This window comes from Symphodus melops (assembly GCF_947650265.1).
Source record: "Symphodus melops genome assembly, chromosome: 23".
NCBI lineage: Eukaryota > Metazoa > Chordata > Actinopteri > Labriformes > Labridae > Symphodus > Symphodus melops.
This window is the reverse complement of record NC_136713.1, coordinates 4883627-4899137: the sequence shown is the minus strand read 5'-3', so window position 1 is coordinate 4899137 and position 15511 is coordinate 4883627. Positions and strand designations below refer to the sequence as shown.

At 45.1% G+C, this 15511-nt stretch overlaps 1 protein-coding gene across 1 annotated transcript; it reads left to right on the top strand.

Annotated features, from left to right (window-relative positions):
- On the top strand, nucleotides 1-15511 carry LOC306818366 (uncharacterized protein). Its single transcript, XM_079335925.1, has 56 exons — nucleotides 1-245; nucleotides 1291-1512; nucleotides 3702-3920; nucleotides 4001-4231; nucleotides 4345-4361; nucleotides 4457-4489; nucleotides 4597-4629; nucleotides 4942-4995; nucleotides 5109-5201; nucleotides 5310-5384; nucleotides 5485-5529; nucleotides 5643-5696; nucleotides 5801-5854; nucleotides 5939-5992; nucleotides 6282-6335; nucleotides 6444-6497; nucleotides 6644-6688; nucleotides 6785-6838; nucleotides 6921-6965; nucleotides 7132-7185; nucleotides 7342-7440; nucleotides 7557-7601; nucleotides 7695-7793; nucleotides 7938-7991; nucleotides 8086-8193; nucleotides 8291-8344; nucleotides 8430-8528; nucleotides 8660-8713; nucleotides 8796-8894; nucleotides 8987-9040; nucleotides 9128-9181; nucleotides 9263-9316; nucleotides 9466-9519; nucleotides 9607-9651; nucleotides 9732-9830; nucleotides 9910-10017; nucleotides 10133-10186; nucleotides 10265-10318; nucleotides 10690-10743; nucleotides 10847-10900; nucleotides 10990-11097; nucleotides 11390-11443; nucleotides 11530-11583; nucleotides 11655-11816; nucleotides 11910-12017; nucleotides 12095-12202; nucleotides 12336-12389; nucleotides 12476-12583; nucleotides 12666-12719; nucleotides 12833-12940; nucleotides 13048-13101; nucleotides 13200-13307; nucleotides 13393-13753; nucleotides 13862-14049; nucleotides 14342-14584; nucleotides 14666-15511. The coding sequence occupies exons 2-56, from the start codon at nucleotides 1497-1499 to the stop codon at nucleotides 14810-14812; spliced, it is 4698 nt and encodes a 1565-aa protein (XP_079192051.1). The 5' UTR covers nucleotides 1-245; nucleotides 1291-1496; the 3' UTR covers nucleotides 14813-15511.

The window sequence follows — 15511 nt, the reverse complement described above, 5'->3', positions numbered from 1 at the left end:
TGTGCTCCTCATTGCTGCTGTGCTTAACTCAGACAGCTGTACAGAAAGCGGACAGGTCTACTCCCACAATCAGATATGGAGCCCCGGGCCGTGTCGGCTCTGTGTGTGTGACGTGGGCACTGTAGTGTGTGAGGACGAGGTGTGTGAGGAGCTGAGTGACTGCCACACGGCTGTGACTCCCGAGGGCGAGTGTTGCCCCGTGTGCTCGACCGCAGCACCGACTCACAGTACTGACACTGACGCAGGTAAATGCTGTTTGTCCCCTCACATACTGGGAACTCTGGTTTTAACTCAGCACATTCTCCTTTCAGTTGGTCCAACTCATCATTATGGGGTCTTTCTGACAGAAGGGGCCAGCATGCATGCATGAAGTTATTTTATTCTGCAGTCTGTCGTGTAGAGGAGGAGTGAACATTAAAGAGGAGAAGATGAGTAGTGTCAAACAGTCATCTGTTGACGTAGTCGTCCCACAATATCCCGCGCTGAAGTGGTGAAATATCAGAGCAAAAGATATCGGCGATATCGGCAAGTTAAGAGTTTTTACACGACTGAAATTCAGCCAGCAAGTTTTTACTCGTCAACCTTTTCTCTGAGCGTAAGAAGCTGTTTTCAAACAGCCATCGTTCTGACTTTCTCCTGAAAAGTTTACCTGACCTGGAAAGTGAGCTCTGCCAACACGTTTGTAAAACCTCACTGCAGGAGAGTAATAATAGCCAGCAGGCCTGTGGCCACGGCCCAGATCAAGTGTTGACTCATGAGAACAACAGACTCGCTCTTTTGTTTTGTTTCTGTCACCACAAGCTCCACAACCCAAACAGAGGAAACCAATTTTCCTGCGTTCAGTTTACATGTTTGAAAGAGTTATAGAGCCACAGGACTCGTGATTGTTTTCTCTCAGTTTCTGCATGTGCAGGAGTCTGGATGAGCTCCGCTGGAGCAGAATATTTACGTTATCTGAGTGTAGACGACAGCTGAGACTTCCTGTGTTATTAAGAAAGGGAAGAACTGAGCATGGATTTTGTGTCATTGACCACATCGACATTTTCAGGTGACCTAGCAAGGGTGCGACGCTCAAATGTAACTGTGTGTGTCAGGACGTCATCTGTTAGACCTTTAGGATGTTAGAGAAATACACAATGTGCGATGAGAGCTGCTGGACACCGTCCCACGGGACAATGGCTGCAGGTCTCGTGCTAGAAATCCCCATAATGATGAAGAAAACTCCTCCTCTACCAACTGAAAGGGAGTCGGCCACATCACTGACGTGCGTTGCTGTTCTGTCTCATGAAGATACCTGCACAGAAAACGGGAAGACCTACTCCCACTATCAGATTTGGAGCCCAGAGCCGTGTCGGGTGTGTGTGTGCGACACGGGGACTGTGGTGTGTGAGGAGGTGGTGTGTGAGGAGCTAAAGCACTGCCGAACAGCCGAGGCCCCCGAGGGCGAGTGTTGCCCCGTGTGCTCGACTGCTGCACCACCCCCGCCTCCTCCTAGCATGGACAATAAAACTGGTAATAAATGTTTAATAAGAAGCTCATGTTTGACAGAGGAGAGTTTGATGGGTCCATAAATATTCACATTTACAAATTCACCCAAGTCTATAGTGTGGATTTTTACGTTTATAAAACAGGATCGCTGTGCTAAACCTGAGATATTAGTTCATGATCAGGGTTCATCTCCTCTCATGCTTTTAGGTCAAAAAGGGTTAGGGTTGTTTTATTTCCTTTTTTTTTAGTCTCGTGTGCTGACGTCAGTAGCCGATTTTTATTTGTTGTGCCCAATCAATTTAATGCCGACACCTAACAGGCATCACTCATGATTCAGAGAAGAGGTTCTTTCTTGGGCAGATCTGGTGTAATTGTGAAAGTCTGCCACTAAAAGAAGTCTTGAAACAAACATTGGTATCGGTCCTGATTTTCACAGTACATCTCGAGTTTGTTGGTCAAAATGTCCAAAGAACTCAGAGGGAAGAAAACAAACAAAAACCAAACCACAGGCAGTTGGATTCACAAGCACGACTCCAAACACAGTCTTTGATTCAAACAAAAGGAAGTCTTTACTTTCCAGAGCAGAAGATCCAAAACACAGAAACAAAAGGCTTGTCCGCTTCACATGAGGGTTAAAGACGAACTGGCACTGAGGGAAGAAAAGCAACAGACTAAATACTCAATCAGGGCGGGGCAGACAATCAGACAAGCAGCAGACACATGAGGACAGGAAGTGAAGGATCTGAAATGAGAGGAGAGGTTAGTGACACAAAACAGGAAGTAACAAATGTAGAAAATAAAATAGAAACTAGGACACAGAGCTTGACATGACAAAAACAGAAGTGAATCCATTCAAAGTTAACCATCCACATCCTTCCTAGCAGCAGTTTAATGTGACAGATAAAGCCACATAATAATAATAAAACATTAATTTATCACACTTCAAGATAACATGATTATAGTGTAAAAACAAGCAAGGCAGCAGGAAATAGATGGGTAAATATTTCAAACAACAAAAGGAGAAGCGTGAAAATGCACCTGCTCACATTCACACCGCTAACAAACATCTGATTTGCAGGTTTATTATGTCAACCACTTTGTTTGTTAGCATGCTAACAGTGTGTCATCAGCACTTATTTAAAGCAGAGAAAAGCTGATGGGAGCACCGTTAGTTCTGCAGGTTTGACCTGAAGTCCAATCACGTGAGCTGTTGTTCTCTTTCATGAAGATTCCTGCTCAGACGACGGCAACGTCTACTCCAACAATCAGATATGGAAGCCCGCGCCATGTCGGCTGTGTATTTGTGACTTGGGGACGGTGTTTTGTGAGGACATGGTGTGTGAAGATTTAGGTGACTGCAAGACCACCGAGATCCCGCAGGGCGAGTGCTGCCCTGTGTGCTTGACTGCAGACGCTGGTAAAGTGGAATATGAGCCTGCTCTGCATCCTGCAGCGTCTCTTATGTGACGCAGTCTGAAATCTTCACCTGTCCGTCAGGACTGCTGCTGCTTTTTGTCACGTCTCCTGAAGTTCTCCTCTTCAGGCTCCGTCCTGTTTTGTTTTATTCTCAATGCTGTGTCAGAGTTTCCCAACGATTCCAGTTTCAGTTTGTTGAAGGAATACATCGACTTCTTTCCCGATAAGTTTACTTCTCAACCGACCTTTGTGCAGCAGGAGTTTGGATTGCATTAAGAGTTTCTACCCATCTTTCCTGCGACACAAAAGGAAGTTCAGCAAGAAACTTATTTCTCAAATGATGTGAATTCCTCTGGGAAATGATTTCCTCCACTGTCATGTTTGATTTCATGTTGTCAAGTGAATTTTTAATCATGATAAATTGTTACGTTTCTTGTGATTTGTGCTTTGTGTGTGTTGCTTTCTATTTCAGTACCAATGAAAGTTTCACGCTTTCAAAAAATGTTGTTAAAAAAGAAAGAGACCGTTTAAAGCTTTTATGTGTTTGATCTTTAATTTGTGACAGTGAGGTCGTTCAAATCACAAAAAATCAGCACATAGACGCTTTAAAACTCGGCTTCCTGTTACAGCTTTGATTATATACTCGCATGTTATTTTACACTTAAGACTCGTTCATGTTTACATGTATTTTCGAAATATGCCAATCATGTCATAACTCTTAGCAATAAGTTTTAAATGTTAAAGGTTTCAACATCTATGCTCATTTAATGAACCTCCTCTGTAATTCTTTCATGAAGATACCTGCACAGAAAATGGAAAAGTCTACGCCAACAACGACATGTGGAACCCCGAGCCATGTCGGATCTGTGTGTGTGATTTGGGGACGGCGGTGTGTGAAGACGTGGTCTGTGAGGAAATCGGAGACTGTGACAAAACTGTGACTCCAGAGGGCGAGTGCTGCCCTGTGTGTTTGACTGCAGGCTCGACAGCGAAGCCCAAAACCAACCCCAGGATAGGTGACTGTTGCTCCACTTGTGCTTTTAAATCGCCGTACATGTTCTCGTTTTAGAAACGTCCTCTGTGCTTCTGTTGACAGTTTCAGCTGCAGACGAGACACCAGGGGAAAGCTGCACGGTGGACGAGCAGATCTACCAACACAACGACATCTGGAAACCGGAGCCGTGTCGCGTGTGCGTCTGTGATAACGGTGTGGCAATCTGCGATGAGGTCCAGTGTGAGCTGATTTCAAACTGCGAGAAGGTCGTCACTCCTGAGGGAGAGTGCTGCCCCGTGTGTGAAAACTTCGCCAGCGCAGGCAGGATGATTGGTGAGAGCGATTTTAAATTTGAACTCTTTTAAATGAACTTTTCTGCTCTCTGATTTATTACAATGAAGTTTGCATTAAATGTACTAACTGTACTATTCTTTGTCCTTCTCAAGAAATGATGGCCTTCAAGGTCAGTCATATTTAACTTTTCTGGGATTAGTATTAAAAATATAAAGGATGAATGTTCTTCAGATTTGAACACGTTATTATTTCTGATTCTTTCAGGGCCAGAAAGGTGAACCAGGTGATATCCCATATGTGAGTAATGTGTTTGCATCACGCTTCCAACAAACAACAATCCTTTGTCATCGTCTCGAGTATTTTAATTTCTAGAGAGTTTGAATAGTTTGTCTTTCTTCTCTCAGGTGGTGGGACTCCCCGGACCTTCAGGACCTGCCGTAAGATTTCACCTCTTCTACCTTTAAATGACGTCAGAGTTTATAGCTGATCATCGAGAACAAAGAGAGTCAAACAAATTCAGAGACCTTGATCACCCTTAAAATACACACAACATTTCAACACTAGAGGGCACCAGAGTCTCCTGTGAAAACCAACGATGGATATTTGTTTCAGTAAATGTTGTGAAGGCGCACACAGACATTTAAACAAACATCTGAACATCCTTTTGCTCTTATTTCTTCATCATGATGATAAAGTATAAAGCGGTCAGTATAAAATATAAATCTTATCGAGTTGTGTCTGTTTTTTAGGGACCTCCAGGAGCTCAGGGGAACACTGGACCACGAGGCTTTAAAGGCAGGCGGGTGAGTCTGATCTGCTCATGACTGAATTTATCTATTTGTTTATCAGATATTTTTAGACATCATCATATTTTTGTAACTTGTGATTCAAGGTGTGATCATATTTCACCCTGCAGGGATTTCAAGGACCTCCAGGATTTGACGGAGAGCCCGGTATCCCAGGTAACCCAGGAGAGCCTGGACCCCCTGGCCAGAACTCCCTTCCTGGGGTGAGTTATTCTCAGAGACAGTGAACTGTTGTTTTTAAAGCAAAACAAAAATACATGTGGCCGGTTTGAAAATGTTGGAGTTGAATATTTCTGCACTTCTTTTCTCAGGGCAACATCATTTCTCAGATGGCTTCAGGGTTCAATGAGAAATCTGTGGTGGCTTCGATGGTGTCGGGATCAAGGGTGAGCGCCGTGGAATCGTGTCAGAAGGAAATGATGTGAAGTTAGGATGTTTGATGTTTTAAATACTGTTAGTTTGAAATGTTTTTTTGTTTTTTTTCAGGGTGAAGCAGGACCGAGAGGACCTCCAGGGACGCCCGGATCAGCTGTACGTTTTCATGATGAGATCTGAAGACTGAGCTGTAGTTTTATTTTTCTCTGTTCAAGGACTTGTCGAGTGGATATGAGTCATTAATGACACAAGTGTTGTCCTCTGTTCAGGGCCCGAGTGGCGCTCAGGGAATTCCAGGAGAGGCTGGAGATCCAGGACCAATGGTAGGAACATTTCTGCTCCTTTTGTTTCCCACGTCAGCACAATTTGTCTCTGAACGTCTCGAGTTTTAGTTTCAGGTCTGACAGGTTCTGTTGTTTGTTCGCAGGGCGAGCCGGGTCATCGCGGACCTGACGGGTCGCCTGGAAAAGCTGGAGCTGATGTGAGTATAAAACAAAATAAGAACTGTCTCCTGTAAAGCTACAGTTTAATAGTCAATAATTGTTTTCTGTTTTTATCTGCTCAGGGTGAATCTGGACCTGCAGGTGCGACCGGGGAACCAGGATTTCCAGGATCTTTGGTAATCCAGCCGACATAATAAATGACATTTTAATATTTCAGGAGGAGACTGAAGAGTGGAGCTTGAATGTCACAGAGAGGATTTTCTGCTTCACATTTAGACTCTGTAATTGAACTTTGCCAAACAAAAGGAAGAAGTGTTAATACTGACATCTAGTGGCTCATCACTGACACTGCAGCGCACTCGTCCACACTGAACAGTAACAGTATAAGCGGATTGCATCCTTCCAGGTATAAAGAGAAAACACTAACAGTAAATTAACCTTGGGCTTCATTTGGTTTAAATTCAGGGTGCAAGAGGATTCCCAGGACTTCCAGGTCAGCCAGGACTGAAGGGTCACAAGGTAACTCAAACTCACAGCTGCCAAAATGTATGATTTCACTGTACGTCGTCACGTTTAGTGTTTGTGAGCGAGAAAAAAGGAAGAACTTTTTGATGATTTCTCTAACAGGGACATGCAGGTGTTCCCGGTTCCAGAGGAGAGTCTGGAGCAGCTGGATTAAAGGTGCAAACATCTGGCACTGAGTCGTGTTGTATCTGTAAATTATAAATGTTCATCATTGTCCGAGTGTCTCTGAATCCCTTTAAACATGTTCTTATCTATCCATAATAATCCTTCCACCTGACTGTATTGGTCTTTGTGATTTGAAGGGTACATCGGGGACTCCGGGTGCGATGGGCGCTCCAGGTCCTCTGGTAAGCGTCCCACACCGTAAACAGAACACGTAAAAATGTCGTACAAGGTCAGGTACCTCAAACATAACGCCTGTTTTTTTTTTCTTCTTCTTTCAGGGGCCAGCTGGGATGCAGGGAGAGAGAGGCAGGATCGGACCAACCGGTCCTGTGGTAAGAAGAAAACATCGTCATCGGTTTGGAAATCAGAAATCTGTAAAACTGTGTTCAAACCATTTTTCTCTTTCCTTTGCAGGGCAAACGGGGAGCATCCGGCCACGTTGGAAAACCAGGTCCTCTGGTAAGGACTTACAGCTGACATTTAATGGAAATAAACAGATCACAGTAACTGTAGCAACAAACAGCAGCTTTAATCTTCAGCCCTCAAGATACATTTCATTGATGACTGCAAGAAAACCTCTCTCACATTTAGGTTTGAATATTAAGCTTCTTTTTGTCCTCTTCAGGGACCTTTGGGAATCCCTGGAGTGCCCGGCTTCCCCGGAGGCCCCGGCATGAAGGTAATTCTAATCAACTTTTTTTTTTCTTTTTTTTTTTGGTAGAAAATATTCAAATATCTTCAGCAACTTTAACAACCAATCAAATCCTTCCACTTTTTAAAAAAAGTATTGATGGTGACCTTGATCTAAAATTGAATAAACCTGAATCTGATGCAGGGCGAAGCAGGACCTACTGGAGTCAGAGGAAGTCCAGGACCGCAGGGATCCAGAGGTGATGGAGGTCACACAGGACCACCTGGAAAACCAGGAGATCAGGTGTGATGAAATCATTCCATCCTTACTTTTTTATGGTTAAGTTTTAGTTATAGTGGGAACATAAAAGACTTTGGATAAATATATTTATTATCAGTTCATGTTTTGTTTTCAATTAGGGCTCAGCGGGGACCGATGGCGGTCCAGGGGCCCGGGGCCAAACAGTAAGTCTTTCTGCAGAAGTTTGAAACCATCATTTATCCAACATGTATGTTTTATCAAACATTGTTGTTATAGCTGATTCTTCTTCTTCACAGGGTCTTGCAGGTGTCCAAGGTCCCGCTGGATTGTTGGGCCCATCTGGGACCCCCGGCCCCCAGGGGACTACAGGGACACCAGGACCAAAGGGACAGTTGGTATGAGCTCTCATTCAATCACATCTTCCTTTATGGACAACGCAAAACTCCCTGAATTGTGACACACGTTTAGTACTTTATGGCTCCTATTTTATGTAATGGATTTTAGTGTTAATGGTTTGTCGGCCATCTTTTTTTTTTCAGGGCGATGTTGGCGTGCCTGGATTCAAAGGAGACAGTGGAGCCAAGGGAGAGAGAGTAAGCGGGACAAAAACGAATTGTTGTTGCTATTTCGGTTCTAAGTGTTTGTTTAGATTTTTATTGATTTTTTTTTCTGTCTGGGTTCTTTCAGGGTGACCACGGTATTCCTGGTCCGATAGGTCCAATGGGAGATGACGGTAAACGTGGATCCCGAGGTGACGCTGGAGACATCGGGCCCCAGGGACCTCAGGGAGAGTCTGTGAGTCAACTTTTTATTTTTGAGTTGGAGAATCATGTCGGAGGAAATTTCATATGAAAACAGCAGATCCTGACCAAAGTGTGGTTGAATGTCTCAGGGAGCTCCAGGAAACCGAGGCTTCCCAGGTGCAGACGGGTTACCAGGTCAAAAGGTGAGCAGCTTCCCAACAAGAAGAAATAATGGTGGAATTAAATAGTTTGTCTCGGATCTGAGAATATCTTTGTGTTTCCAAACAGGGCGCTCAGGGTGAAAGAGGTCTCCCCGGGTCAGGAGGAGCCAAAGGTTTACCCGGAGATCCAGGACGTAATGGAGAGCCAGGTCTAACAGGAGCTCGGGTAAAGCTTCGTAGCTTGTCACTTTATTTGATCTTTAAAGCTTTACACAAGCAGACGCTCGGCATCAGTAACAGTAAGAATACGGCTGTTCTGAAACGGTGCTTCTTGTTGTTGTGTGTTTTACATCACAGGGTCTTACTGGACTCATCGGCGCCCAGGGAGCAGAGGGGAAACAAGGACCATTGGTGTGCAATGTTTTTCCTTTTTCACATCAGCTGAGTAAGATCTTCCCTCAAACGTTCATCAAACATTTTCTGGTCTTCTCAGGGCTCAGCAGGAGACGATGGAAAACCAGGGCCAGCTGGTCCGACTGGAAACCGAGGTGCAGCTGGTCACATGGGCCTCCCGGGTCCAAAAGGCTTCACTGTCAGTATCAGTCTTATTTTACTGTCTTTGTACCTAAACACACACAGCACATATTTAGTCCTGACTAGGACTTTCTCTGTTGTCATTTCTAGGGAGATGCTGGGAAGATCGGAGAGGCTGGCAGCGCTGGACCTCCAGGCCAAAGGGTAGGATATTTAAAAAAAATGAATACAACACATTATACACGAACAACATCAATACGTCATGATCATTCAAATGCATCTGTTTCCCAGGGTGTGAATGGAAAAGACGGAGAGACAGGAGCCGCCGGTCCCACTGGTCCAGCTGTAAGCATCCAAGTTTGAGAGGCGGTTCAATCATAAATGTTTTGATGAGATTGTGTTGAAATGATGTTCATGTTTCTTTAGGGTCCTGCAGGAAAGAGAGGAGAGCAGGGACCACAGGGATTACATGGTTTCCAGGTATTCTGCTTTCTATATTGTCTTTAAAAAGAAGGCCACCAATCCACTCAAAGCCAATCCACTGAGCCGTTCACATTTGTTTACACACATAGTTTGAAACTCTAACGTTCAATGTTGGCCATAAAGGAAATTGTATTTTTGTCTTTTAGGGTTTGCCCGGACAACCAGGCCCACCTGGAGAGTCAGGAAAGCCAGGTGATGAGGTACGACTGATCAGAAATCGTTTTTTATTTCACAATAATACAACTTTGGTTTCTTCAAATGAGCTCACATTGCTTTTTTCTTTTCAGGGTGTTGCTGGAGAGGCCGGCTCTTTGGGAGCTACTGGCATCAGAGTAAGTCTGTTTGCTGGTTTGTTTTTTGTCGCACCTCCATGCATTTTGGTTTATTTCTCACGCACTGTGTTCTCTGGCAGGGAGAGAGAGGTCCTCCAGGGGAGAGAGGTGAAATCGGACCCAATGGGCTGCAGGGACCTAAAGGTAGTCCAGGTGGACCAGGAACAGACGGACCAAAGGTATTTTAGCCTTCAAACTCCTGACATGACATGTACAGCATCTTGTCAGAGAGCCACACTGTACCAAAATGTGTTTTAGGGTAGCGCAGGTTCACCTGGTGCTGGTGGAGAGCCAGGAGGTCCAGGACTTCAAGGGATGCCGGGAGAGAGAGGGATACCAGGAACCCCAGGCCCCAAAGGAGACGCAGTAAGTTAACAAATACGATCATGTCGTCTGCAAAGAGGCAGAGACCAACTTCAAACTTCTCGTTGCTTCAGCAGAGCAGCATATCTGATGTGGTTTTCATATTTTCTTTTAACAGGGTTCAGCTGGAGACAAAGGACTGGAGGGGAAAGCTGGAGCTGACGGTGCACGGGTGAGTCGTCCAAACATGACAGAAACGTAGATTTAAAGTGTTTGAATGTTTTCTAATTTATTTTTGATTTGATTGAAGGGTCTTCCTGGACCTGTTGGACCTGTTGGTCCTGGTGGACCCAATGGTGAAAAGGTGAGCACACATTTTAATGTTTTAATGTCTCATAGATGTAGAATTAAGAAAGAACAGAATTCAGAACTCAGACAGAATGATGAGAAACAAGATGCCGTCTTTTCGATAAGATATAACCACATTCGGAACTCATTTTTAATCCACCATCCCATCTAAGACAGTTCAAGTCCTGAAGCAGAAATAAAATAGTAAAACTACAAAAATGGCCGCCGTGTAAATTGGTGATGTGAGATGTTCACCAAACGGATGCTTTACAACCTTCAATTTTAAAAACTTCTGGGTCAGTTTAGTTTCAAATGAAACGCACATCTTAAGGTTTATATTTAGTTTTGAACAGTTAAAACTGAAATGAGACTGTTGGTTTACTTCAGGGTGAAGCGGGCCCATCAGGACCTGCAGGACGCCGAGGGACCAGAGGAGTACCTGTGAGGACATTTTCTTTGACGTTAAACGGAGCAGTTCTTTGATTGTCTCTAAATGTTTCAAGTTCAATTCTGTGCTTCTGAATGTTTTTGATGGTATTTTAAGGGTTCAACTGGTGAAGCTGGTTCAACTGGTGCTGCTGGTTTCCAAGGAACTGCTGTAAGTGAAAATGCCCAACATAAACCCCGGGAATAAAGTCACACAAAAATACTTCATTCAAAACACACAACTTCCTGTTTCTGTTCCAGGGTCCTGATGGTCAGCCTGGAGTCAAAGGAGAAACCGGTGAGCCAGGTCTGAAGGGAGAGGGAGGATCACCAGGACCACAGGGGATGGCTGGGAAACCAGGAGAACAGGTACGCGTCCTAAACATTCGGGGACAAATGAACTCGTAACTAATGAAACTTTATGAAAGCTCTTTTGAATACCGGCTAAATAATCCAATAAATATCGATTTCAAGTCAAGTTTCTAGTTTGTACAAATGAAACTTATAATCAAACTGAAGACAAACAAAAGTATTTCCATTAAAATGTTGTCTTAGTTTAGTTCATAAATGAGAGAGAAAAGGAGACGCAAACTAAAGTCACGTTTGAACGGTAGAAAAGTTGTTCATGGAGATAAACAGTGAATATGTTTGCTCGTTTCAGGGACCTGTCGGTGTAACAGGACTGAAAGGTGGCAGAGGAACGCAGGGACAAACGGTGAGTTCAACACCTCTGTGACCCTCACAGGCTGTCAATTTATTTCCTCTCCTTAAAGTCTGATGAGAAAAGTTTCCGTTCCTCAGGGTTCTCCTGGATTCCCTGGACTAGCTGGAGGAATCGGACCCGTCGGCTCTATTGTGAGTTTATAAGTTTAGCATTTACAGTTTTTTGATCTTGTTCGTCAAGCTTAACATCGTGTGTGTTTCAGGGTGCTGTTGGAGCTGACGGGCCTATCGGGACTCCTGGGAAGCCGGGTCCTGGTGGGATTCTAGGAGAGCCAGGAGCTATGGGGCGTCAGGGGGAGAGAGGACCTGCAGGAGCACCAGGCAGCCCTGGAGAGAAGGGCGACTCTGGAGAGGACGGCCCCTCGGTACCAAGACTTCACTGCCTTCCAGTTGTTGATCTTCCAATGGTTGTGCAAAAGTAAAAGCTGATTTGTCTCATTTTTAAAATCGTCTTTTAGGGTCCTGATGGACCTCCAGGACCTGCTGGCACCACCGGACAGCGAGGCGTTGTGGGTCAGCCTGGACTCAGAGGAGAGAGAGGCATGCTGGGATTGCCCGGTCCTGCTGTATGTATTCCTTCTCCCAGTCCTTCTCCTGTTTAAATCACAGAAACTAGTATTGAACTTGTTCATGGATTTGTCAGGGTCCACCTGGAAAGAATGGAAGTCCTGGAGTTCAAGGAGGCCCGGGACCATCTGGTGGAGTCGGTTTGCCCGGAGCCACAGGGCCTAGAGGAGAAGCAGGACCTGAGGTGATTAGAGAGCTCACGAGTGATCACCTGTTCTGTGTCAGATCTTTACAGCTGTTCTGTCACAATTAAAGCACTGCTTCTGTACTCGTTGTGTTGCCATGGTAACTTCATATCCATCTCTGTGTTGGTTCAGGGTATCGTCGGAGCAGACGGGCCTCCTGGACAAGACGGTCTCGTAGGAGAGAGGGTGAGTGTTTTGTTTTAAAGCAGTGAACTGGATGTGTTACACGTTCACCTGCGTGTACAAAACACATCTGTGCTGGTTTTTTCTAGGGTGACCGGGGTAATGCCGGTCAAGAGGGTCTGCCTGGAACTACAGGGTCTGCTGGACCTGAGGGGCCGGTAGGACTGACAGGCGGTCCGGGGCCAATTGGTGAAAATGTGAGTTTCAGCATTAAAAATACAAGCAGTTCTAACTGAATACCATCAATACTTAATCATCTGTGTTTCCTTTTGAATTAAGGGTGGCAGGGGTGCAGCTGGACCCCCGGGACCTGATGGAGTACGGGGGAAAGCAGTAAGAATGAGATTTCAACTCTTCACGGGTTTTATACCAGAAAATTCAACTTTTTTTAAAATCGAAAGCTGCGATGAGTTGGTGCTCGTTGACGTTGATTTGTTTCTTCTTAGGGCCCTCAAGGACCTCAGGGAGAGAAAGGAGCAGCTGGAGATTCAGGAGAGAGGGGTCAGAAAGGACACAGAGGTTTCACCGGGCTCCACGGTCTGCCAGGAACAACTGTAAGCAAAAAAGCTTAGATTCAGCAGAGATTCTCCTGTTTCCATTAAGACTGCAGAATTCAATGTAGGTGCAGTCACAAATGCCAAAATAATCATTTTCATTTCAGGGTCAAACCGGAGAGCCAGGAGCTACAGGTTTCGTTGGACCATCTGGCCCGAGGGTCAGTGCATAAAAGCAAGCAGTGAAATTTGACAATGGATAAAAATGAGGAACTGCGCCTTAGTTTTGTTTATAATCTGTCTCTATTTCACTGTGCAGGGTCCTCCAGGAGTGGTGGGTCCACCTGGAAAAGAAGGATACATCGGTCAGCCCGGACCACAAGGCGCTCCTGGAAGCAGAGGCAGCCTGGGTGAACTGGGAGAACAGGTGATCCTTCGTCGTTTAATGTCCAGAGAGAAGTACACCACATAGTGCTACCAGTGTCACAGTATCATGATTATCCTCTTATCAGGGTCCACATGGTGACCCCGGACCGCCTGGCCCTCCAGGCCCCCCTGGACCTCCCACCGCGGCTGTTGAAGACCTTTTCATCCCCTCCTACGACTACGAAGGGAACGGCGGTGTTCCTGAAGCCGAGGAGTTCGTCGAGGACGACATGGCTGCTGATCCTCCTCCGCCACCTCCAGAGATGAACAAAGACGAAGCCCTTCCCAATAAGAACCAGGCCCTGCTGCGTGCAGATACCGGTGTCCACGCCACTCTGAAGACTCTCAGCGGACATCTGCAAAACATTCGCAGTCCTGACGGCAGCAAGATGAACCCTGCGAAAACATGCCAGGACATCAAGCAGTGCTACCCTCAGAAGAGCAGCGGTGAGGTCTTTTTACTCTGCAGCACTTGTTTGATGTTTGTGCTTATCAGTCCGCCATTTTGGGGTTGGCATGACAACATAAAAATGAAATCAATGATCTTTCACACAGGGGAGTACTGGATCGATCCAAATCAAGGAAGCACCAAAGACGCCATCAAGGTCTTCTGTAACATGGAAACTGGAGAAACCTGCATTTCTGCAAATCCTGCCAACATTCCCCGCAAAGCCTGGTGGACTAAATCCAGTCCTACTGCCAACAAACCAATCTGGTTTGGAGCGGACATGAACAGCGGAAAAGTAAGTCAGAAAATTAGATTTCTGTGTACCGAAAAGCTTTTCCTGAAACTTAGTTTTCATATGGGGCGACAGAAGCTCAGTCGGAGGGTCGCCGGTTCATGTCCTGATGCGGACCGAAAAACTGCTCTGCGCTCCCTGCACAGCAGTGTGCATGTCGACAGGTCCTTTTGTGCATGTGTGTGACTCGGGCCTCCGTGCATGAGAAGCATGTCCCTAAAATAACAGAGTGTAAACCCGAATTTCCCTCAAGGATTAATAAAGTATTTCAAAAAAATCCAAAATCAAATTTCAGTTCCAGTATGGAACCAACGGGGAGCAGCCCAACGCAGTGGCGGTCCAGATTAAGCTGCTGCAGCTTTTGTCCAAGGAGTCGCACCAGACCATTACGTACCACTGCAGGAACAGCGTCGCTTACAAAGGCGAGAAAAGCAACAGCCTGAAGAAAGCTCTGCTCCTCAAAGGCTTCAACGGCCAGGAGCTGAGAGCGCAGGGCAACAACCGCCTCCGATACGCCGTCATCGAGGACAGCTGCACGGTAAGTCCTGACAGAGACTGAATGATTCAAAATGGATTGTAAGAAACGTTATCTGACTGAGCTGACTTTCTTTTACCTCAGACATCAAACGGAGAGTGGGGAAAGACCGTGTTTGAGTACAGGACTCAAACTTCAGCCAGGCTGCCGTTTGTGGATTTGGCGCCCATGGACGTCGGAAACGCCGATCAGGAGTTCGGCCTTGACATCGGTCCTGTATGCTTCTCATAAAAAACAAATCCCAAAAGCAAGATGGACAGAAGCAGGCTTTTTTTTAGAGGAGTAACATCATCACAAAGTTATACACCATGGACTCCTCTTCCTGCGGGCGTACGAGTTGATGAAGATTAGAAGTTTCATTGCAATTCTTCGTCTTCAGAAAACGGCTGCATTTCCCAAACAAACAATACAGCGTAGAGAGACGCGTGACTCCGAAAATCTGACGTAATTTATTCACTAATTAATACAGTTACAATTTAGAGTGCTAGTACTCTACAGGGGAATGCATTCAGCAGGAAAGACACGTGTAAGGTGCTAAGAAGGGTGAACCTGCAGAAACTGGAACAAAACAAAAGAAGTAAACGCTCTGCCATCGTTTTTTTTTTTTTATTGGGAGATTCAAGCAGCATAAATACTGAAGAATAATAGCAATGAAAGGGTTTGATTTTACTTTTGTTTCCAGTGAATGCACGTCCAGAGGTTTGGACACGGGCGACAGTTCTTATAGCAATGAGTGTAGTTCTTAATTTTAACAGAATAATAGATTCCTAAATTATTAAGTTCTGTGCAAGAACTTATGTACTCCTTCAACAGAAAATCTTTGTATCTCCTTTTTAAAACTTCAACTGTAAATGCAACATATGACTGTAAATGGCAAAGTATTTGTTTTATTGTTGATGATGGATGTGGAATAAATGTCTTTCTTTGGAA

Bases quoted from the DNA above. Each gene is read 5' to 3' on its own strand.
- LOC306818366 (XM_079335925.1), top strand. The intron at 3,921-4,000 runs GTGACTGTTGCT...TTCTGTTGACAG, and splicing joins CAAAACCAACCCCAGGATAG to TTTCAGCTGCAGACGAGACA. The intron at 12,720-12,832 runs GTAAGAATGAGA...GTTTCTTCTTAG, and splicing joins ATGGAGTACGGGGGAAAGCA to GGCCCTCAAGGACCTCAGGG.